The 24,886-nt window shown below is 33.6% G+C and overlaps 1 protein-coding gene across 2 annotated transcripts; it reads left to right on the forward strand.

The window, feature by feature from the left end:
• Positions 1-4,144: 4,144 nt before the first annotated feature.
• LOC134265860 (ecdysone-induced protein 78C-like) lies at positions 4,145-24,592 on the forward strand. 2 transcript variants are annotated; one of them, XR_009991843.1, is made up of 9 exons: positions 4,145-4,772; positions 12,831-12,958; positions 13,279-13,420; positions 16,772-16,980; positions 17,505-17,649; positions 19,677-19,840; positions 20,449-20,554; positions 20,873-23,671; positions 24,019-24,592. XR_009991843.1 is itself a non-coding variant. In XM_062748085.1 (8 exons), exons 1-8 carry the CDS (start codon positions 4,502-4,504, stop codon positions 21,133-21,135), a joined length of 1,428 nt encoding a protein of 475 aa, XP_062604069.1. In that variant the 5' UTR covers positions 4,145-4,501; the 3' UTR covers positions 21,136-24,592. The 2 variants fall into 2 exon arrangements, 1 of the variants encoding a protein (XP_062604069.1); XM_062748085.1 differs by having other exon boundaries at positions 20,873-24,592.
• Positions 24,593-24,886: the final 294 nt, after the last annotated feature.

Below are 24,886 nucleotides of genomic sequence, written 5' to 3' on the forward strand. Positions count from 1 at the left end.
ATGGGAAGCTTTATTGCATGACAGCTTTCACAAAATAATAAAAGATAAAATGTCATAAAATTCCCAATTTGAAGGGCCTGAGTCCCATTCATAAATAGAAGTGAAAAATCCCTGAATTCAAAAGTACACCGAAAATTGACTATGTTGATCATGTTGATTGAATTCAAACTGCACATAGATAAAATATTTAAAGGAATTTTTTTTTTTTTTTTTTTTGGTTTTTGGGGTTTTTTTGGCCATAGTTGAAAATTTCCACTAAGAATTCATCTTACTCTTAGAACTAATGTCAACAGCTTTGCACCGTCGACATCGAATTATTTGTCGATCCGGGTCTATATATGTAACTTGTTGATAAAATTTCAGGTGCTTGTGCTACAAAGTCTATATTTTTAGTAGGGATGTCAAATTGGTCATTTTTTTGATGATCGGTTACTCGGACATTTTTTTTTTACGGTCGAGTAATAAAAGTAACAATATTTGGTTTCGGTGTTGATTATATTATCAATTAGTCCTCTCCAATTTTAATGCACATTAACCACCCTTCTGCTCATGCGCGAATCACATGATATAGGCGGTCACGTGACCCCTTCTGTAGCGTTCTGTCACAAAAGCTGAAAGATTTTTCTGAGTTTTATATTTCTTTCCATATAAGTTAATTTTTATACAAGAACAGTTCATTTGTCAGAAAAGGTCAAATCTCGTCAACAGAATGGGTGGATAAGAATATCCTTTCCAGAAATAAGCGTGGCGACCATCAAAACCCAAATCTTCTGTCTTGTGAGAGACGTTTATTCAACGTGGATAAAAATTGTTGCCTCCTTTCTATCATATCTGATATGTTTAAAATCTAAAGTAAACGATATCTTACGTATTTAATAATTATATTAATGTTCAAATAGTAAACTATTTTTCAAAGTGTAAATTTGAGGTCTTTGATAGCAAATTGCTTAATTAAAAACACATATCGTTTCAAACTTGCTTTCACTGGGCAACATAACAAACATCATTTTCAACCATTTGCCTTCCTTCACTAAAACGATCAATCCAATTATTGCCTGAATTTATAGGAAGTCATTTGTCTTAATAAACTGTGTACAAATTATTATATGCTACTGTAAAGCAATTTTTAAGATATACCATGAATTGTAGAGTTGTTTGTTGAACGAGTACGACTGAGACAACCATTTTTCGTCACAAGTAACCTACAGTGACGTCATTTTCACACTGTGACGTCAGAAACAAGGAGCAAAACTTTATTCAGCATATCCTATTTATAGAACTTGTGCATGGCTATGTGTGTACCAAATTTTTTTCTAATCTCAATTTCGGTTTTGTAGATATAGAGATAGTTCGCGAACTTTTTGATCACGAGAGGCTACAGGTTTACATTTCGTCATTAACATACTTTTCCTTGATTTTTTAACCAAATATAGCTCAGATACCTAAATCTAACCACCATGTGTCCTGTGACTCAATTCTGGCCTTATGCATGCGTCAAAATTTAATTTGAATTAGCTTCGCTTAGCATTCATACGGAGTTAATTAGGGGTGGGACGATATACCGATACATATCAATATTTTCCTCTAAGATACGGTTTACGATACAAGCATTCAAATATCGGTACGAAACGATATACGAATGACCTATCCAAAAATTGAAAATGAAAGTACCTGTTCTTGGAAGATGGCGGCTTGTACGAAGCGAAGAGATGATAATGATATTAAAAACATACTGTAGAACGTACAAGTCGTTGATTAGGGGTAAACGTTTTCGCTTTTAAGCAACCTCAGAGGATTGGACAATAAAAGTTCAGTATGTAAAGTGTGCTATACACACAGCACCGTGAGTGAAGATGAATAGTGAAATAATTTTCTTTTCCAATTAATGGTTCATCAGAATAATTTTACCATGTGAAAACGATGGTATCTTTTCCAGAACATTTGATATTATAAATTGTTAGTCCATCCCGTGCCTTTTTGTAATCTCAACTAGCCTACAGACTTTCAGCAATTGATTATAATGTAAATGTGATGTTTTTTAATGAAATTTTAGTCAGTGTTCTTTGATGAACTACACAACTGTTTGTAAACAACTTGTAAATAGAAATTTCGTAACAATAATATGTACATGTATTATTGATTTTGTAAAGTTATAGTCAATGAAATTGATGAACTTCGAGTATTAATTTCAAAGCACACATGATTTTATATAGTCTAAGAATAATTTGTTGATTTAATGTCAAGACATAAAAAATGAAATGAAATACTTATTCTTTTTTTAGTTTTATAATTTATCATGTAACAGTTGATTTAATGTCAAGACAGAAAATGAAATAAAATACTTTTTAAAAATATTTTTATTATTTATCATAATATCGAGATACGTATCGTATCGTGCTAATATATCGAGATACGTATCGTATCGCAAGATCTGTGTATCGTCCCACCCCTAGAGTTAATGCGAAGTAATTTAATGCGCAGTAAATTAATTCAAATTCAACTTATTCGCATTAAATTCTTTGTGTGAACTAGTGATGGAACGATTGTCGCCGACAATCGATTGTCGGTCGTTAGAAGCTCTTCGATGCTACTAATCGATTATAAAATAAATGTCGCCGACATCGCTAACAAAAAATTAGATTGTCATACTTTAATTTTATTACCAAATCCAAGTGCAAAGAGCATAAAAGTAGTGATAAATGTTGAAAACATGGAAGGATTCCGTGTCTTGTTGATACTTTTACCGCCATGATTAAATATGGGGTTAGACTAAAACCAGGAAACGGTGATATTGCAAGGTTTTACTATACAAAGGAAAACATAATTAGTCTAGTCAGTCTTTAATTAAACGTAACTATAATCATAAATACAAGTCTTACTTCTGGATAACTACTTTTAAAACTTGCAATTTTAACTAATTAAAACTAATTTTAAGAAATAAATACATGTATTAAATAAAAGTTGGGACTAATATCAGTAAAATACCCATTGCATGGACTTTATAAAAAAAATAAATTCCATTTCTGTTTCAATAGTTCTACATTGTTTAAAGTGAACAAAATATCATTTTCCACATTTAAAAAAGAAATTTCAATTAACATTTTTGAATATTTTATGTTAGTATATGATTTTTGTGTAAAAGTCTGACAGAAATATGAATAAGTTTTAACATTTCTATATTAATTTCATTAAAGTTAAAAATTTCGATTATAATCGATTATTAATCGATTATGCCCAGCCGATTTTTACCTATAATCAATTCTGATTTTTTTCCGATTCCCCATCACTAGTGTGAACGCTAAGTGAAGCTAATTCGCTGTAACTTTACGTTTAATTAAAATTTAACTCCCCGTGTGAACAAGGCACAATATTATTTCATATGGTGGTTGTTTTCTCCATATTCACTAAACTTACTGTACGTAAACCCACTTCAATTCCTTTTAAATCTTATTCATCTTGAAATATTTCTTCACCTTTGAAGTGGGTAGTGGCATTTCCATGCATGTCTGATTTCGCTGCCGTATACTACCTAAATAATTTAAAAATTATTTAGAGATAATATACGATACTTAAACGATGTTCACTGAAAACAAATCATTGAATTTGAAGCCATCTTAATTAAACTTAAGGACCACAAGTCAATACTCAATAGGTAAGAACAGCTGTGTACCAGGTCACTAATTACTCCGTATACACAGCCATAGATAGAATGTTCTATCGTTAAAATGATATTGTCCTACTGAGGGCTTGTCCCGAGACACAGTTAGATTATTCTAACTAACACAGCCACAGGCGATAACGGGTGTTTTACAGGTGTTGATGACGATACCGTACCGTATGCATATTTAAGTTATTTTTCCATCATCATGATCATGTTTTTCAAGTTTTTATAAAAATATGTACCTTGAAATAAGAAAAAAAAATCACATCCGAGTAACGAGTACAAATTTTTAGTAGTCGATATTCGGACGTTCGATCGAGTACTCGGTTAAGCAGGTACTCGTTGACATCCCTAACTTTTAGTAACTGTTTTCTTTACGATTTTTGTTGTTCCAGACGTCAACCCATTACCTTATACTTCCCGCCATGGATGTGATAAAATTTATTTGAATGTCGAACCCGATGCGAAATAAAGCAATGCATTCTGGGTACAACAGATGAATAAGTTGACGCCATGTTAAAAAATAATTTGCATACTTTTTGTTTTGAGGTAAAGTGTTGATGGTTTATGACAAATTGAAAAGACACAACACAAATCGATGCAACTCGAGAGTTTTCAGAACACAATGGAGATGCTCTGATCGCCTTAACTGACTGTCGATTGTGTATGGCGGCGGCTGATCAGAACGTCGACCTACTCCAGGCAAAACACAAAATCAGCTGATCTCTACAATGGATACAAATAATTAACAATATTTGTGACAGATGATTAATGGGTTTGAACTAACTTTTGTTTCCTATAGATGACAAGGCTCTCTCGGGCTGTCTGTCGCCAGGTGCTATGGACGCGGGAGATCGGGAGCAGGCTGCTGGCGGAGAGTCGGCCCCGCTGACCATTGACGACTTGCCGGCTTTTTACAGCTCTGACGAGTTAGAGCAGTTGGCGGGTCAGATTTCCCAGTCTCTGGAGCAGGAGCAGTCAAAGGATCACCCTGGAGTATTTCCTGTGCCCAGTTTTCCGGAGGTGTCCTCCTCTAGACGTGTGTCGACAGAGGCGCGTGCCTCCACCCTCCCCACTCCCAGCTCTCCCCTGCACAAGTCAGTGGCAAAAGGTACACTTTAGTCTTCTCAAGTTCTTATATTTGTAAAGTTTGATATATATAATTGGATAATGCTGTAGACTAGATAGAATTTTCTGTCAGAAGAATAATATCATCTTATGGATTAGTCTGAAATATCTGCTGTTTTCCAGGCATTTTCACAAATTTGCACAAATTTAATATTTTATGTGCCAGGAAAACGTCAGAACTGGCATCATTACGAAAACTGCAAATTTCACAATCTCAAACCAGAGCTCATTTTTTAATACTTGCAAACCGAACTAAATGCCGAAATCAGAATTTATTGGAAACACAATTCCTCTAGTACTCACCAATATCGATGGATTTCTGTGAACAGTCAGTATGTGGTTTTAAGGAGTCATGGCAATTGATATTGACCTCAGACACAGAAAGTGATAACGACCTCACAGGCTCGGTTGCTTTCACTTTCTGTGTGTGAGGTCAATATCAATTGCTATGAGTCATTATAACCATATATCGACCTACACTGAAGTCCATAATTGTATAATATCAACTCGAGAATGCCACCTTCCGTTGGAAACTGGAGACAGCGATTTCCCAGTTTTGTAGTGGTGTTGATTCTGACGTTTTCCTATCACGTAAAATATCAAAATCATAAAAGTGTCTGAAAGATGTCAGATATTTTGGATTACCTATGGATCAGCAATGTTGAGAGAACAATTCACAGTCTAGAAAAATGGTGTACCTGTTGCAAGAGTTGGTCCTGTTTAAATTTTGATGGGTTAATTATTAGGTAGTGTGGGTATCGCGACTGAAAAATCGTATCGCGATATATTGCAATATTATATTTTGTATTGCAGTATATCACAATATAAAATATTTAATAATTTTTGCTTTTTGTCAATGTTAAATTAAAACACAAACTCAAATTAGTACATGTTATTCTCGAGTTGATATTGCAAATTGCCTGATCGCGTTATGTTGGCGCAAGTGGCAAGCTAAGTTTTTTTGTGGCACAACTTGTTGAAATTAATCGAGTTGTAAAATTCAGGTTCAGCTTCAACATGAAGGGGTTTCATTTACAGTTGTTGTCGTTTCGTTTTTGAAAGAAACATGTCTCTGGTTTCTGATCACACTTCACTTTGCTTGCCGACATATTTTACCTTAAAAAGGGCAAATAACTCTTTTTATAACAATTTATAGCATATCGAACCTGAAACGGTATTCAGAAAAAAATACCGCGATACGTATTGTGAAGAACAAAATCGGGATACACTGGTTAACCGGTAATATTGCACAGCACTACTATTATTATCTGCCAGTTTATCATGTTAATAGCATTTCTTTTAGTGTGCAGAGTTGAGGGTTCCAATCCAACTGCTTGCACAGTTGTGATCCAAACGTTACAATTTATGTTGTAAGATTTAAAAATCTGTAGCCTAGGAAAAGGTTGTCCATATATTTATGTATATGAACAGAGATAGCAATATATTTAGCTTATGTTTAAGATGAGCTATCTGGCTTGGTCTTTCAGACCCTTGCTTACAGTATCATTATTAGACTTAGCAACATTTACGGAGTTGTGGAAAACTGCCGGTCATGCCGGCAAAACCGACAAAAAAATCGCATGACCGGTAAAAATGCTATCAGTGTCGGTCCAAATGTCCGGCCCCCTCTTTTTGTTAAAGCTTTTTGTTTTTCTATTTATTATCTGTGAATTTCCCTTCTTAATTGTTGTACCTTATATGCGATTGCGTAAACCTTTTCTTTTAACGAGATCGAGGCTGTAAATGAAAGCGAAACTGGCATGGTTCTCGTGACCTATTAAATTTAAATGCAACTGGGGCAGAATTAGATAGAAAACATATCAAAGTAAAAAATAAAGTTATACGAGCTAAATATGAAAAATTTCAACAGAAAGAATGCAAGCACAGGTGGGGAAAGCAGTAAATCTAGTACTCCCGACTGTCCGGCATTTTCGTTTTTTTACCAATCGTTTATTGATATCTTTATTATCGATGCAAAGAATTTTTGCAATTTCTAGACCCATTCTCTAGGTTAATATAATTCCAAAATGCATAAATGTTTAAAAAAAAAATTACCATCCAAAAAGCGATGGTATCTAGTATTGTTATAAATGCAAAATTAAAAGAAAACGGAAGAGGACTTGGAAATGGAGATTGAATTTTGTATCATTATTAACATGATTTATTAAAAAGATTGTGTTATAAAGTGAATAAATATTAAGTTTTTTTTTTCATTTTGTGACTTACTATTTCGGACCGACAAAACTCACTTCGGACTGGCTTATTTTGTTTTCTTGTCGGTCCAAATGACCGGCTATCTGAAAAAGTTTTCCTTAACTCTGCATTTAGTTATAATTTAACAAAGTTCACAGACTGAGCAACATGAGCTCGAGTTTGTTTGCAGCAACACAAGTTAGGCTTTATGAAGCAACATGAGCTAAGTTTTATATTAAGGCTAATAAGCAATATACTTGGTGAGTTTATTTTCAGACTTAGCAACATGTCAGAGATAGGTTTTATATACAGAGTGAGAAACATGAGTTAGGATTTGTTTACAGGCTGAGCAACATTAGCTATGTGTTGTTTAATTCAGACTGAGCAACATAATCTAGGTTTTATTTTTTGACTGAGCAACATAAGCCAAAGTTTGTTTACAGACTGAGCAACATAAGCTAAAGTTTGTTTACAGACTGAGCAACATAAGCTAAAGTTTGTTTACAGACTGAACAACATTATCAGGGGTTTCTTAGAAACTGAGTAACAAAAGCTAGGGATTGTTTACAGTCTAAACAACATTAGGAATGCCTCTTGTTTAAGCAATATAGATAAATGATAAACTTGACCGAAAATTTTTAAGATTTTGAATTTAACATTGAAAAGCTGCATTTCATTTGATAATTAATATTAATTAATCACTAAAATTATGGCAGATTCAGCATTTTTCAAAGGTTTTGAGGGTACAAGTAACCTTGAGGGCTACATTCCTAAAAATTGTAAGAGCAGGGAACATTTAAAAAGTAGAAGGGTGACTGGGGATCATCTCTTTACAGGAAGTAGGGAATCCCAGAATAACCAGGGGAGTACATCATCAAAATGGGGGGGATTTCCTGATCACTGGCTGTTAGGGACAATCCTGTGAAACCTAAATTTAAATGTGTGCTTTTAATCAATTTAATGGTTAATGTGTAAGTATATACTGAGGTATATATTAACAGCAGTTATATTGGTATGGATGGTATAGATGGTTTTTATATGATAAAAAACAGAAAGAAAAGAAATGTTATTCTGACTTCATTATCATTTCTTTGTTTGGGGTGGGATGGGGTGGGGTATCCAAATTTTTTTGAAATTCAGTAAACACTTTCTTGTTGAATGTAGAAAGCAGTGCATGAGTATGATTAGACTTGTTTACTTGATCATGTTGATTACCTTTGATACATGGTATATTTAAGTATTCAGTCTATTTCAAATTAAGTCATCTCCCTATTATGTTAATAAAATATTCCTGTGTCTATTTTGGAAACTTATGATAAATGCTAAAACACATGACATTTGATGGTAGTTGATGGTAGTGACAGGATTTATAATTGTGTCATTGCACTCCCAAGTTTCACCGTTAATAGTACATTGACCTAAAAATTGATTTTCATAAAGAGGAAACATTTTTTTCCCTTACAATACTATTTTTTGTATGTAATTTGCGGTCTATCAATTGATCAAGTTTTTATGAGTTTATCAGATTTGGTATATGGCAGGATATGGGGTAATAGTGATCTCCAAGTTTTTGTAAAGCCAGGGATAATTAATGAAGCCCATTAAAATGTTTTAATGTAAATTACGGTACAGTTGTTGGTGTTGGTAGCAGAAGTTATTGAACTTTGTGCACTGAGACTTAATTTACGTAATATTGACTGAAATCTAGGTCAGGGTGTGTTTTAGTGTTTGTAAATCGTGCAGGCATTGAAATGGGCTTGGTGTAAAATGCGGAGGATGGAGTCTCCACAAAACTCCAAAATGGAGGGTCAGAGGGTGCAAGGGGTGGAGTCTCTTGTGTAAGATGATGCAGGAGGTGGAGCATAGTGCTTGTTGTAAATTTAGCACGTGCTTATTAGATCTGTCATCTCATTTTCTGATACCCCGTGAGAACGTGTTAGAGTGTTACATTACCCAAGCAATTAAAAAAATTCCATTGAAGTTGAGGGAATGAAACTCAGTTATATCTCCGAACCTGATTTTGTGATGACCATTTGACAGTATCTGATGACATTTGTTTATAAAGTCCATAAAATACTAAATGAGAAACAAAGAAACAGGAAACGTAAAAAAAAATAACACCACATTTCAATGTGGGGAACAGCTTTGCTGATTTTTTTAAGATAACAGAGACTGACTGAAACAGAATAGCATCAAAATTATTATCTTTTGGTGATATTATATACAGATATATGTAAAAAGACTGATATGTAAATAAAGGTGTCAATGAATATCGGCCTCATTACAAAACACCTATTATCATCTGAAATATCTGATTGCTGTCAAAGACACTGTCCGATGTTGGAAATGTGCCGTGATGTCATTATTTACTCAGAAATACATGTATTATCCATATTATCTACTGCACACAAAAACATTTTAGAAAAATTAAAAATAATTAGTTTATAAATTCAGTAAATGAACTGATTGTTTTATTAGAGAACTCTGGCCATTAACTCTTTTTATTTTATTTTATTGTTCTAAAAAGAATGAGAAACAAGCAACATGATAAAGAAATGACCTATAGATATGAGAAACAAATGAGGGGCATGCAGCCTGTGCTTTTGATTTAAATTTTGTTTTGCGATATAACAGATGATAAGTGCAATGGAAACTGTCTGATTCACACTGCTATCTCGCAGTAACCCATGAGGTCTTGACAGATTTTATTAGTATAGGTATCAAATATCCGAAGGACAAAATGTTAAAAACTTCTAGGGAAAGATAAAAAAGAATATATGTTAGTGTACAGAAGCAAATTTGTCCCCTCATTTGTTGTTGATATAACTGAAAGTCATGTTATCTTTTTTTTGTTGCTAAATTTCATTTTCAGTTGTCATTTAAGTGTATCTTCTTTTTGTGGTTTACACATATACAGAAGCTTTTGCAGCTTTTACAGCAATGTGAAATATACTTTTTAATTGTTGATAATTTGCAGACAAAGTGATCTGCGATGTGTAATGCATGACATAATTATCTGCAATAACATTTTTAGGACATACCGGTATCTAGACTCAATAATTAATTCTGACAGGCACTTTTTATCACTGATGGAGAGCTCTACAAGCAACCCAGTAGTATTCAGTTTCTAAAATGATTGAAAGATAAAACGGGCAAATAAATTAAAATTGACACAAGAAGCTCCACCCCTTACACCCTCTGACCCTCCATTTTGGAGTGATTGTGGAGACTCCATCCTCCGCATTTTACACCAAGCCATTGAAATGACTGTTATCAAACTCTCAAAGATAACAGCTCTTTTTGTCGAGTTAAATTTCCTTTTTAATTCCATAAATGGTGGTAGCCACAGAAAGAGGTGAAGGCCAACCCCTAAAGAGTCCCAAATCTAGTTTATCATATAAATATGACACCCTGATATTTATTTAATGATACAACAGCATGAACAGAGAATAGAATTTAAAACTCATTAAGGGACAGCTAATATATTATTACATCATTATAATTAATGTACTTGCACTTTGATTTAGAATAAATGTACAATCCAAAGTACATATATAGAATAAATGTAGAATCCAATGTAACATATATCATATATATCTATATATAGATTGACTTATATGCACTAAGCAGGAAATGCTGAAGTTGACCCTGACAGAGTGAGAGGCATTAAATCTGTAGTTAATACAGCTGTAGATATGATGTGTGAGGCGCTGTACGACTGTCATTACACCAGGGCGCTTCATAACATGATCCTATTCACTGTTAATCAATAACCCTGACTCTTCCATTCATTTAAAACATCACCTATCGTACACATTAACCCCAGACAAAAGAGAACGTTGAACTTAACTTTATCTCCGGGCAGAAGAAAACCATCTTCCTATTGGAATTAATATCTTTGATTATGATGTTTCTAGTACTTTATACTATAAGGCTTATATCGTGTATTTTTTTTTTACGACGTTTCTACATAATTCTGTACGTTATTTCATGTATTTTTTCCTTTTGATCCTAGATGAATAAACCAAAAAAGCCCCATATCATGAAGTTACTACTTAAAATTTTCTTTAAAAGTATTTTTCCCTTTTGGTCTATGAATGCTTGAAAGAGAAAATTTTAAGGAATTATTTCCCCCTTTTTTATTTAATAAACTTTCATTCTTCCTTCGTACTTACAGTATATGTACTGTAATCAGGTATAAAGGTCATTGACATTAAGTAGATGATTATATTAAACAACAACCATTTAAATCTTCCTTGTTAGACTTGTCTTAATTTCATAAAGTGCTCAATGAATAAAAACGCTGGTACATGCATATTGTATACGCAAACACTGATAGTTTTCTTCTCCATCATTGTACTGTACAGTAAAACTCGTTTAGTATGAACACAGATATTGCGAATTCACGGATATAGCAAAGTATCTTGGATCCCCAGCTATATAAATTTAACGAATTTCTTATACAGATATAATAAATTACAGATATATTGAAGTAATTTCATAGGTCCCAGTGACTTAGTTATAACCGAATTTTACTGTACATGCTTGTACATAAGAAGTTTATTCAGTCTTTTATTTATCGTAAACTTAATTTTCACCAAAGTTAATTCCTAGTCTCTCTGGTCAATCATTTGATGCCCCCAGTCCTTGTGGAAGAATTTCCTCTCTTCCACTTGTATTTATTCATCTTTTTAAGCCGACGTCAGTAACAAGTTAGTAAATATACAGAGGTGCACAAAGTTTACTTAAACTATTATTATAGTTATGCCCCTTTGAAGAAGGGAGGGCATATATTGCTTTGCTGTTGTCCGTCTGTTTGTCTGTTGGACCACAAACAGTTTTTGTTCATTTTCTTTGCAGAGGTTGCATGTGATGAAATGAAATTTGGTATTAAGTTTTATCATAAGAATATTTAGGTCATATTCTGCTTTGGGTACGAATAAGCAATTTTTGACAGACTTATCATTTGAAATCTTTTAGACATCTAAGTATTCTAGATATCAACATGATCAAGGATTATAGGGAATTCTTAAAGAAATTATATATTATAGATTTTTTAAGAAAATGAAAAAAAAAATTGCTCAGAGTCCACATGTTGAGCAGGGGAAACAGTCTAATGCACATGCATTATTTGGTACTTTTAATTTTGTACATGCATGCATAAGCTGCTAACTAACAAAAGAGGTAATGTAGCAGAAATATAACTATACTTTTAAATGTAAAGTAAATATCAGTAATGACAATTTTGAAAATGAAGCGGTAATGATACGCACCAGTATTTATGAATCATGATTCAGATCATAAAAAAGTTTAGTGACCTAGTTAACTAGTAAAGAAATGTATCTAGAGACTATTTTTCTTACTAGATATGGAGTAAGTCTAGCTGAGGAAATAAAATATGCTTCTCATTTATAATAATATTGTTAAACACACTAATGGAAAATGTCCTGCTTTCCCACTGCAGTATCTTAAATCTAGTTCTACTACAATATTTACATGGACATTTAAACTTCAAGTTTCATTTTGCAGATAAAACTTTTTTCCTATGGGTTTCCTATAGGACTAGAGTAGATTATCTTTCACAGTCGAGTAAAATTTATTACAATGTAATGTCAGCACAGAAAACATTTTTTAGATTGAATATCTGAATAAGAAGAGCTTCGCTCACTTTTCTTTCAGCTCAACTTAAAAGTTTTATGATACATCATTGTTAAAAATTAGATAACCCTTTTTGTTTAAAAAAACAAAAGTATGCATGCACTTTACAAACCACTAACATTGACAGAATAAAATATCTATAAATATTTTGTATGTGGTTACTAAGACATATTATTTCTTGTTTATGTAGAGGACCAGGCGGGGAACATTCAGGCGGCTGCAGACTCCAACAGCCAGAAACAGTTTGTCCCGTGTAAGGTATGCGGTGACCGCGCCTCGGGGTTCCATTACGGAGTCACTTCCTGTGAAGGTTGTAAGGTGAGGTCAAGGTCAGGTATTATATTAATGTGTTTCTATGGAGACACTTCTTGTGCAGAAAGTGGGGGGTTGGCAGTCAGAATTTAAAAATGTTTATTCAGAGACACTTCTTATTATAAACATACTTGTATGGAACTTCTGTGAAGGGTGAAAGGTCAGATATTTTAAACAAGTTTGTACAGTTCTCTAGATACATATATCTTAAAAAATCCAGATCTGTTAAAAACGTGTACAAACACACTCCTCCTGTGAGAGAATTTACAGACATCACTGTAAACTATGGAGTAACCAATAGATTGAAGTATGTTTTGTATTTTCAGGGATTCTTTCGGCGTAGTATACAGAAGCAGATTGAGTACAGGTGTTTACGAGACGGGAAGTGTATGGTGATACGACTTAGTCGCAACAGATGTCAATATTGTCGATTTAAAAAATGTCTGGCAGTGGGCATGTCCCGAGACTGTAAGTAGCCGGGGAACTTTAATTCTCTGGTTTCTGACTAGATGGAATATTCAAAGTACATTTGTTGATATGTCATATCATATATATTTAGATGTAAGACTAAGAGATTTAAAAGACCATATTTTTCTTTCCTCGTCACAATTATACAGCTTTAAATAGAAATGGTGAACTGCGTTTGAAAACTAGCAGGGACTATATTTTTGGCGGAATGGTGGCGTATGAAAATATCTTCTTTTCTGACGCTCAAAATTATCATAGAACATTGAATTTACATATAATTTTTAAGCAATCAAAGACTAGACGAAATTTTCAATTGTAAGTTAAATTAATAATAAGGGACTAAAGTTTCAAAATATATCAAATAAATAAGATTTTTAGCTCACCTCAACGAAGTTGGGGGGAGCTTATGTGATACCCTCGGCGTCGGTGTCGGCGTCGGCGTCCCGGGTTAAGGTTAAGTTTTTTGGAGCAGTTTTCTTTTTAAGTACTTCTATGTCCTATATTGATTAGACATGCATGGAAGATGTTGCTAGTGTGTTTCATTGTACCAGTCAAAGTTTCAGATGCTGCAATTTCAGCAAAGGAATGACCAGGTTAATGTTTTTGGTGCAGGTTAACATTTTTGGTGCAGTTTTTGGTGTAGGTCTCATTTCCGAGTAACTATAAGCCCTATGTTGACCAAACTTACATGGATGATACATCTTAGGATGCATACTACCAGCCTTGCTTCGGATGCTGAATCTGACCTACATTTTCCGGTTGAGTGAACAGGTTAAAGTTTTTGGTGAAGGTTTCATTTCGAAGATACTTTGAGCCCTATGATGACCAAACTTGCATGGATGGTACATCTTAGGATGTATTCTACTAGACTTGCTTCGGATGCTGAATCTGACCTTCATTTTCCGGTTGAGTGAACAGGTTAAAGTTTTTGGTGCAGGTTTCATTTCCAAGTTACTATGAGACATATAATGACCAAACTTACATGGATGATACATCTTAGGATGCATACTACCAGCCTTGCTTCGGATGCTGAATCTGACCTACATTTTCCGGTTGAGTGAACAGGTTAAAGTTTTTGGTGAAGGTTTCATTTTCAAGTTACAGTGTACTATGAACCCTATAATGACTAAATTGCATGGATGGTACATCTTAGGATGCATACTACCAGACTTGCTTCGGATGCTGAATCTGACCTACATTTTCTGGACGAGTAAATAGGTTAAAGTTTATGGTTCAGGATTCATTTCCAAGTAAGTTTGAGCCCTATAATGACCAAACTTGCATGGATGGTACATCTAAGGGTGCATTCTACTAGGCTGGCTTCGGATGCTGAATCTGACCTACATTTTCTGGATTAGTGGAAAGGTTAATTATTTTATACAGGTTTCATTTGCAAGTAACTTTAAGCCCTATGTTGACCAAACTTGCATGGATGATACATCTTAGGATGCACACTAATGGACTTGCTTCGGATGCTGAATCTGGCCTACATTTTCCTGATAATAGACCTCGTAAAAGTTATGGGTGCAAGTCTATCACCAAGAAACTATAAGGCTTATATAAACCAGTTGCTTAAATGATGCATCAAGGGATGAAAACTCTCAATCTTGCTTCAGATGCTGGATTTTAATTACATTTTCATGATGAAGAACTAGTTTTTAGTTTTTATATAGGTCTATTCCAAAGTATCAAAATTGCATAAATTTTGCATTTTTGGATGTACACTTTTTGTTGGTTAATTGTGTGACTTAATTTGCCTTACTTAAAGACAACACACGTTGAGGTGAGCTCTGTAATCTCTGATTACCTATGTTTAATACATACTAGAACCATGTTGGCTTTTAAATGCTTCAAATCTAAGTACAGATTTGAGCCAAAAATTCGTAAAATATGTTATTTCTCTTTTAGTAAACGATCAAAACGTTTAGTTTTCTTTACTATATGTGAAAATTGGAAAAAGTTAAATATAGGAAGCATATAAAAATAACTAATAAATCCTAAGAATTTAAGAAAAGTAGAGGAAATTCGGATTAGCAAATATCCATTTTATTTAAATTATCCATGTCAGTTTGGTAATATCATCTTATAGGCCCTATATGGTAGTATCTTTTTATGCAAAAAGAAAAACATTCAATCTTTTGAATTGTAAGTAGGGATCGCATGATTGGAAACAGTAATTTTTTATTCTTCATGTCCAGGAAAAAGGTAATGACCTTGACCTGACCTTGCCTCTAATATTAAACGGTCAAATTTAATCTCACTGATATCATCACTTAGTGATATTGTCCTCTTGATTCTGTGAAAATTTCATTAATTTTTAAATACAAGAAATGTGAGAAGAATCCTACCTTAAAACAAAACAACAGAAGTAACAGAGAATAATTTTTACTATTCATGTAACTATTTTACTTCTAGCTAATTAATGCAGGAAAGACATTCTTATGTTTATACTTTAAAGTGCATTAACAAGGACAGTTTACATGAAAATTTTTCTTGTTAATGCACTTTGAAGTAAAAACTTAAAGGGGCATGGATACATTTTCAACTGAATTTTTTTTTTTTACCAATTTTAATTTCTGCAGTTCCTAACTAAGGCAATTCTAATGATCAGCAAAAATTTGAACATCATTTGTTTACAAAGGAGATACAGAACTGAGAATTCTTCATAATGTAAACAAGGCTCGTGCCTTGTTTTTGTTTATATTTAGAAAATATCATGTTTATAACAAAATGAGATTCTGCAAATCATTAGAAAATGTCTAATTGTATTTAAAATTAACTTCTTTATTGAAAAAATCTGCTTTGATGAACACATATTAGCATGTTTAACCGATGTAAACAAAAACATGGCTCGGGCCTTGTTTACATATCAAAGGTTTGGAGCTCTAAATCTGTCTTTTAACACGACAACTGAAATTCAAAAATTTGCTGATCATTAGAAATACCTTAGTTAAGTATTTGTAAACATAAAAAATGGTATGAAAATTTTTGGCTGAAACTGTGCCCAGGCCCCTTTAAGAATGTCTTGACTGTCATTGATACACTGTGAAGGGATAACATTTTGATCTCCATTCAAACTGTGACAGAATTAACATTTTTATTCATTGAATAAGTTAAAGTCTTTCAATGTTAAAATGTGATAAATGATGACATTCTGTCTAAAGATTAATAAGAGCTGTAGTTTTTACTTCCTCTTAAGAGACTACTCCTTGTAACCCAGTTTTATTTAACAACTAGTCTGTAAACAAGAAGAAGATTGTCTGGAAATGAAAAAAAATATGCCTTCTATCTCTAAATGAGTTCCTTATTTTAAATAGATAACATAGATAACATTTTTCATGTATTTGATAGCTGTCCGCTATGGCCGTGTTCCTAAGAGATCAAAGAGTCAGGATGACAGCAGTGTGAGTTCCACAGACTGTAACATGGACCAGTCAGCTCTAGAGAACAAACAGCTAGCCATCTACGACATCATCCTGAACATCTCCCAGGCCCACCACACCAACTGTCTGGTCACCGAGGACAGGATAAAGAACCTGACCAGGAAACCCTCCTCACTGGTAGGTATAAACATCTCCCAGGCCCACCACACCAACTGTCTGGTCACCGAGGATAAAGAACCTGACCAGGAAACCCTCCTCACTGGTGGGTAAACATCTTAGTTCACCGAGATAGAAATTTGTATATGTATTACTGTAAACAATATCACATCAGTGAGATAATGTTTTTCACTGAAAAAAAAATATGTCAAATCAGTGAGCTAAAAATGATTATAACTGAGAAAAATGTCAACTCAGTAAGATAATTGTATATACACTACGCAAGCCTCATTGACAATTCAAATGAAAAAGAAAATGGAGTTTGTAGGAAACCAAGTAACTTAATTGAACAAACACATGTCGGTGGATATCTTTGAATTGAAGCAGAGCACATTACTGATTTAATTATTATAAATCCTTCTTTCAGATGCAACAGATTTCCATTCCTTCCACACCCGTTCAGTTTATTATAAATCCTTCTTTCAGATGCAACAGATTTCCATTCCTTCCACACCCGTTCAGTTTATTATAAATTATTCTTTCAGATGCAACAGATTTCCATTCCTTCCACGCCCGTTCAGTTTAGTGACGAGGAGCTGGAGGCCCAGAAGTTATCCATGTGGCACTGTCTGGCGAGCTTCATCACCCCCGCCATCAACAGCGTGGTGGAGTTCGCAAAACGGGTCCCAGGTAAGGAGTCGTTAACATTGTCTGTGTGTCTGTCTGGCGGACTTCATCACCCCCGCCATCAACAGCATGGTGGAGTTCGCAAAACGGGTCCCAGGTAAGTAGGAGTCATGAACATTGTCTGTGTGTCTGCCTGGCGGGCTTCATCACCCCTATCATCAACAATGTGGTGGAGTTTGCTAAACGAGTCCCAGGTAAAATTGTCTGTCTGTCTGTCTGGCAGGGTTCATCACTCCCACCATCATCTACAGTTTGGTGGAGTTCGCTAAATGTGTTCCAGGTAAAATTGTCTGTGTGTCTGTCTGTGTGTTTGTCTGACGGGCTTCATCAGTCCTGCCATCAACAAAGTCACATAAAAAATTGTCACTGAAATACTGATATTAAAGAAAGAATGATTCCATGAGATCAGTCTCGGGTCACCTGTAAGGACATGTATAACAACTCACCAGTAGAAAAATTTGATGATTAAATTGATGTGTTCCTTGAAAATCATCAAAAGGCTGATATAAGTATATATGGTACCCTATATTGATGAGCTCAAGGGATCATCAGACAGAGCAGCAATAATCATGCAGGATGAAGGTTATAAAGATTTTAAAAATCCAGTTAAAATCAGGTTTAAATAGAGCAAATGAGAGCTTTGTAGGAATGGCCATATAAATATTCAATAATAAAGATCATACATAGTAGAGGTCATATATAGTAAAGGTCATATAGAATCAAGTCACATAGAATAGAAGTCAAGGTCAGCAATCCAGTCAGAAGTGTAGTCTGACATCGACCAAACTTCAGAAATCATTAACAGTAAGACGTGTAGACTGTAAACCTCCTTACACTAACAGATAAAAGTAGAAATGATATCCATATCTGAAATGTTTTCTTTGAAGAGTTTAGAATAGACTGAACACACTTTCCTGGTTTCTCCAGATATATGCACCTTTACAACCTGGTAGTTACATTCGACCTTGGGGTTAAAATAGTATTCAAGTTACACAAAATCAATGATAAATGCTGGTAGCTCTATTATCTTGTTAGGCCATTCCAAGTTTTCTTTATGTTTAGCGTCTGCGTGCGCCTTGGTTTTTGAAACCCCATATAAGAAAAAACACACAACATCAGGAGTCCTGAAATTGATTAATTAGGTCAAATTTTTTTTAATTTTGTCAATTTCTCCAAATAATTCTGTACAGTAAGTTATATTGGGTGTATTTTAAGCATTTAATCCCTTGTTTTTGCTTAAGAATAGATATTTCTTCTATTAAAGCAGTTTAGTTAGATCAAATCATTTGAAGGGCTTCATTTTTATGACTTTTAAGCCTGTATTTTATGATTTGGCTTGCGTGTTTTTTGCGAATAGGTAGGTAGGTTTTTGAAAGATGGGTGGACGCTAAACAGAGAAAAAACTTGGAATGGCCTTATTTTAGAAAAAAAAGAATCCCCATATCCTTGATGTAATTATATTGGTGGTTAGAGTCATTATTAAAAATCCACATCTGTTAATGAGGTTAATGACCTGAGTCACTGACCTCTAACAAAGGGACCACAGGAAATTGTGTGAATCACAGAACCGGGTGGTCTTCTGTCTGATTTGCTTAAAATACTTTTAAGAATTCATGGAAACTTTCTTGTTGACAATTCCATTAAATTAATCTTTGTCTTGTGCATTGAAATTTTGAGATGCAGGATGAAAATAGATCAGACTAGATGGGTAATTGTGCGTATGTACAGATGTAATTATTAAATTGGGGCACCACCAGAGTCTGATTCATAGTTTATTGACTGTATGCTTACTTCTGTAAATGGTCACATACCACAATAATCTTTTCAATATCTGTAAGTATGTGGGACATACTGATTGACAGACAGAGGAACAAACATGGACTGCCAGATAAAAGGTAACCTGTAGTATCCTTGAGCTTCATTTCATCAGTAGGGGACTTGCAAGTTTGTAACATACATGTGTTGTATAAAAGAGTAGGAAGAAAAATCTACATTCATACACCATGTAATATTTGGTCCTTGTTTTCCAGGCTTTCCAGAGCTAAATCAGGACGACCAGCTGATTCTGATTAAGTGTGGATTCTTTGAGGTCTGGTTAACGCGGATGGCGCGGATGTTTAACAGAGGCGAGGGCTGTCTGACATTTGAGGACGGCAGTATTATACAACGTGAGGAGTTAGGGGTCGTCTTCTCGGTAAGCTCCTACTTTTATAGTACGAGTTAAGCTCCTACTTTTATAGTACGAGTAACCTTCTCTCAATCCTTAGTTTAAAATTGTTTTTTCATGCACTGTACAATTTCATTTCATAGTATTGCAAGCAGTGAGAATCTGGCATGGGCCAGTTTTACAAAAGAACTTACGACAAAGACTAAAAATTTCTGTTGATTGTAAAATTTTGTCCAATTTATTTTGAAATGGCTAGCATAAAAATATACAGTGGAGCCTCGTTTATCCGGACGCTTTTTTTCCTAGATAATTTGTTTGGATATGCAAAGTGTCCTGATGCCTGAATTACTAGTTAAACAAGACAAAATAAGGTTTAAAAAATTACGTTCTGATGAAAAGTCGTCCGGATATTGAAGCATCCAGATGTCTGGCGTCTGGATTCTTGTAAGATAGAAAAATATATGCAGAATTAAAATTAAATTAAATTGGCCCCAGCTCTTAAACTTGATCTGTCGTAGTTATCACATGGGTGTCATTTTTTTCTGAATAAAAGAAGATATGATGAGTTGTGATAAGATAATTTAGAGTGGAGATTTTTCTCTTTCAATGACTTTATGTGTTCTTTGTGATTGTAGCCTGACTTTGTGAGCTGTATGTTTGACCTGGCCCAGAGTTTGAACCAGTTAAACCTGAACGACACGGAGATCGGGCTCTTCTGTGCCATTGTTCTGGCCACACCAGGTTTGTCTTCTTGTAGAGCAGGGGGAGATAATCAGATTTAACTTTACTTCATGAGATTGATCTTATATACAATAATAACCAAAACCAAATTAATTGTAAAGTATGCCATATCAGACCCATATTTTACGCTCCTAAATATTTTGGTAATAAAACTAAACTTGCACATACTGTACATGTAGATAGGAATTGACTCATTTTGATCAGTTCTTGGATATCACAAAGGATATTCATTCCATGAGGAAAGTGTAGTTTTAATACTTCAGATCTTAATTATCTTTTTAAAACCTTCTTCTTAAAATAGTTCTTAATCCTTTACAGACAGAAAAGGTTTGGAGAATTCTAAAGCAGTGGAGACGATTCAGGATCGGTTGATTGAGGCCCTGAAGCTGCAGATCTGTAGGAATCATTCGACAGAGGAGAACTTGTTTGGGACTACGATAGTAAAACTTCCTCAGCTCCGGACGCTGGGCGTCCAACATAACGAGATACTGGAGTGGTACCGCGCTCAGTGGAACAGAGTCAGGTTACCTCCCCTGTTCTCTGAAATCTACGACATCAGCAAACATGAAGAAGACATGTGAACTGTTCAATTATCTCGGGGAGAATTCATCAACTTTTGTTTCTGTGTATGAGTCAGTTAATTTTGTGTTATTTTACTTATATGTTTAGGAGATAGTTTTATTTGTTTACTGTTAAGTTTCTTTTATAGCTAATGCTAGTGTCTTTATGATGTGTTTTCAAAGCTTTTGTGATCTTTTAAGAATATTCTTCCATGAATCATTGTATGAGGTTGGTGTTATTCATCAATGACTTGGTGTGTACATATGTGTACACTACACCGTGCTTACTAGTGTTATGTTGCTTCAGTCATTTTAGTCTGTGAGAGAAATGTAATGCTTACAGAAGCCCTAAAATCTAGATTTATTTTATACATATATAGCAAAAAAACTTCCAAAAGTTCCAAGACAACACGAGATTTAGTAGAAAAAAACTTAGTTATAATGAAGTCACTGGGACCTGTGAAATTACTTCGCTATATCTGTAATTCGTTACATCTATATAAGGATATCATAAAAATTATATAGCTGGGGATCCAAGATAACTTCACACTATCAGTGAATTTGCAATATCCGTGTTCGTACTAAACAAGTTTTACTGTAGATATATTGAAGTTAATTTACAGGTCCACAGGGTTTCCATGTAATCAAGTTAAACTACAGTCAATTTTGAGAGATCTATTATTACTCAATTCAAAATCAAATATCAAAAAAGTTTGTGTATTTTGGGGAAAAAAAGATATTAAGAATATTGGTTAATTTTGATTTGACACACATGAATAAATTTTACAACAGTGTCGGGGCTTTATTATGAGTTGCAGTTTATTATAACAGTAAGACTAGGATGACTGAAACCAAAAAATACAGCTATTTCAGGGTTTGTCTTTGCAGATGTGAACAAGTATTTTTCATATTTATATATTAAGGAGGCTGGGGGGTCAACAAATTAACAAAAAATTAACCACCAGATATAACTTAAATTTTTAGATATGATATCTCTAGCTGTCAACTATCATTTGACAAAGAAAAATTTCATACATATTAGTTTTAAAATTTGATCATTTTTGTATATCTTTATATGGAGCTCTTCTTCTAAAGAAGATAGAAATAGTCTAAAAATGGCCACGGCCACCCAGCCTCTTTAAATCATAGTGTTTTTTTAATTTTGTTTTTATTTTTGTTTTGCAAAGGAGATAAAATCTTTGCTTTAAAAGCATTAATGTCATCCTTAAAGAGATGTCCTCAATATACATGTATGTACATAGTATCTTGCTCATCTATTTCACATATTTTCCATTTGTGCTTATTTACGTTGTATGTCACACCAAGTTTTCATTTCTTTATTTTTTAAAGAAAAGACCAGGCCAGTTGCTTTATACAATTCTTAACTTTCAAAATTTTATTTTATTTCCTGCAATGTGATTTTTTTTAATGCATAAACCTTCTGATGCCACCAGTTCACCAACAATTTGTCTTCTACATGTACTTGTAGATGTATTAATAGAGTTGACACATTTTTAAAGGTTTTGTTGTTAAGTTACTGTTGCAACATCTGTAAATGTAGTGAACTTTTTGTATGTATAAACAAGAGTGGTTGTTATGTACCTGTCTTATAATGGTATAGGGCACTCTCCATCTATCTGTGAAAAATTACATTTTCTGAACATTTTTAGCTATACTATGAGATGGAAATTTGAAACCCGAGTTTAATTTAAATTGAAGTAAACCATGATTTGATAGTTTTGTAACATTGATGCAGGCCAGATTTAGCAAGTTGTGTTTTGCATAAATTTTTTCAAGGTGTATATTTTTATCTCATTTGCTTTGATTAAATGCTTTTATGAAATATAATACATGTACAATATTTCAGTATAGAATTGTGCTGGCAAACTTGATTCCCGTATTTGTTAAATTTTTACTGTAGACTGTTTGACTTATATGGAGTTTTGTGACCTTCATTTTGTAGTTTGTCAGTTACATTTGTCCATATTTTTATGCTCAAGCCAAATTACAAGTTTTTGTCCATCATTTTTATTAGTTGTAAGTGAAGATAAAATGGAGCCACTGCCTCAGCTTTTGTACTGTTTGTCAGCTTCACTGTGTCGGGGAGGTACATGTATATATAGTAATGGGATAGGCAACTCTCACTATATATTGTAAATTGTGGGACTTGGAAAGTCTATTTGAAATATGTCTATTATGCTAGCAAATATTTCAGAACAAAAAACTTTATCTATGAATGAATGATTCAAGATCTATTCTTAGCTCTGTTTATAAATATATCTTATCTTAGTATAATTGTATTTTATTTCAAAATCAGTATATGCCACTGATCAGCCTTACATGTTCTTCTGAGAATTTGCCAAATTTGGTGGCGCTTTGTTTTATATTTTAACTTTTTGACAATTTATGATATAAAATATATTAATACAAATTCTTCTAATAAACCCCCTGCATAATTTATCAGAAAACAAACAGTTTTTTAATTGGGATAAATGTAGTTATGTGTATCTTTTGGGCAGATAAACATGATGCAGAAAAAGTTGCTTATCCCATTAAGGTAGTCCGATCCTCAGGTTTATAAAATTGGCAGTTAAGTAATCAAAAGTACTCATGAAAGTATCTCTGAATCCACAAAGTTATGTAAATTTTTCCACAGTATTTCTTTAAAGTTAAAGATAAAAGTTAATCATATTACATAGGGAAAATTGTTAAATATCCAATGCAATGTCAAGTTTTTAAAGACCTTTTCTAAGACTTCGAAAAGCCTTGAATATTATAAAGATGAATAAAATGAAAATTGTTGCATGAAAAAAAATTCATTTTCAAGCTTCATTTTGATGCATTTCAAATTTAATTTGAATTTTTGGAGTTATCTTTCCTAGCTGAGGATCGGATATCCTTAAGTATATACATCCCTGAAGGTGTCATATCTAAAAATAATTATATCTGAGTAGAAGATCACTCTATGTAATCCATGTACAAGACAGAGTAGGTTAATCTATGGTAAAAGTCACATGAAGAATGTTGTATGAAAACTGGACAAATATGTCTATTACACCTGACAGATGGATTTTCCTGTCTGTATTTGAGGTTGATATGTGTATCAACAAACAGGAATTACAACCCTAATTGTGCCATATATTGTACAGAGTTGTCTTTTTTATTTTATGAAGAATATACTTGTATGACCTTTTTTTTATGAATTTATATGTTAGTTAATGTCGTCCTCTGTTTTGATTGGTTAGAATGCTTGCTGCCCACTAGAGACACCTAGTGGCTGTGTGTACTAGCTTGTAAGCTTCTGTAGAAAAGGCCTCCAGTAGTGATCAACAATGAATGACTACAATTGTAATTAGTGCTTTCATTATGTATGTTAACTCTTTCTCTGTAAAATACCTTTTTGAACTGAATTGAAATTTTACACTCAGAAAACCAAGCCGGCCATCATTTAATTTTAAACTTGATTTTGTTTTTGTTTTTTTGTTTTTTAAAAACTTTTTTGGTTTTCAAAAATTAACTTTATTGACATTCTTGTAAATTTGGTTACAGTTTGAAGATAACAAAAATTCTCCTAGTGAAAGATATGTTCACTCAAACAACCACATTTTCTTTCAGTTTCATGAACATTGTATGCTTAATCTTTGACAGTGAAGTAGCAGAAATTTATTGATGAACTTTAATACAAAAGATGATTTTGTAGGGAAAAAGAGGAAAAACGGTAGAGAAAAAAATTAATGTATTTAAGGAATACAAATAGGTAATAGGAAAAAAT

Source organism: Saccostrea cucullata, unplaced genomic scaffold (genome assembly GCF_032062105.1).
Source record: "Saccostrea cucullata isolate Sc308-1 unplaced genomic scaffold, CSIRO_AGI_Scuc_v1 ctg609, whole genome shotgun sequence".
NCBI classification, from domain to species: Eukaryota; Metazoa; Mollusca; class Bivalvia; order Ostreida; family Ostreidae; genus Saccostrea; species Saccostrea cuccullata.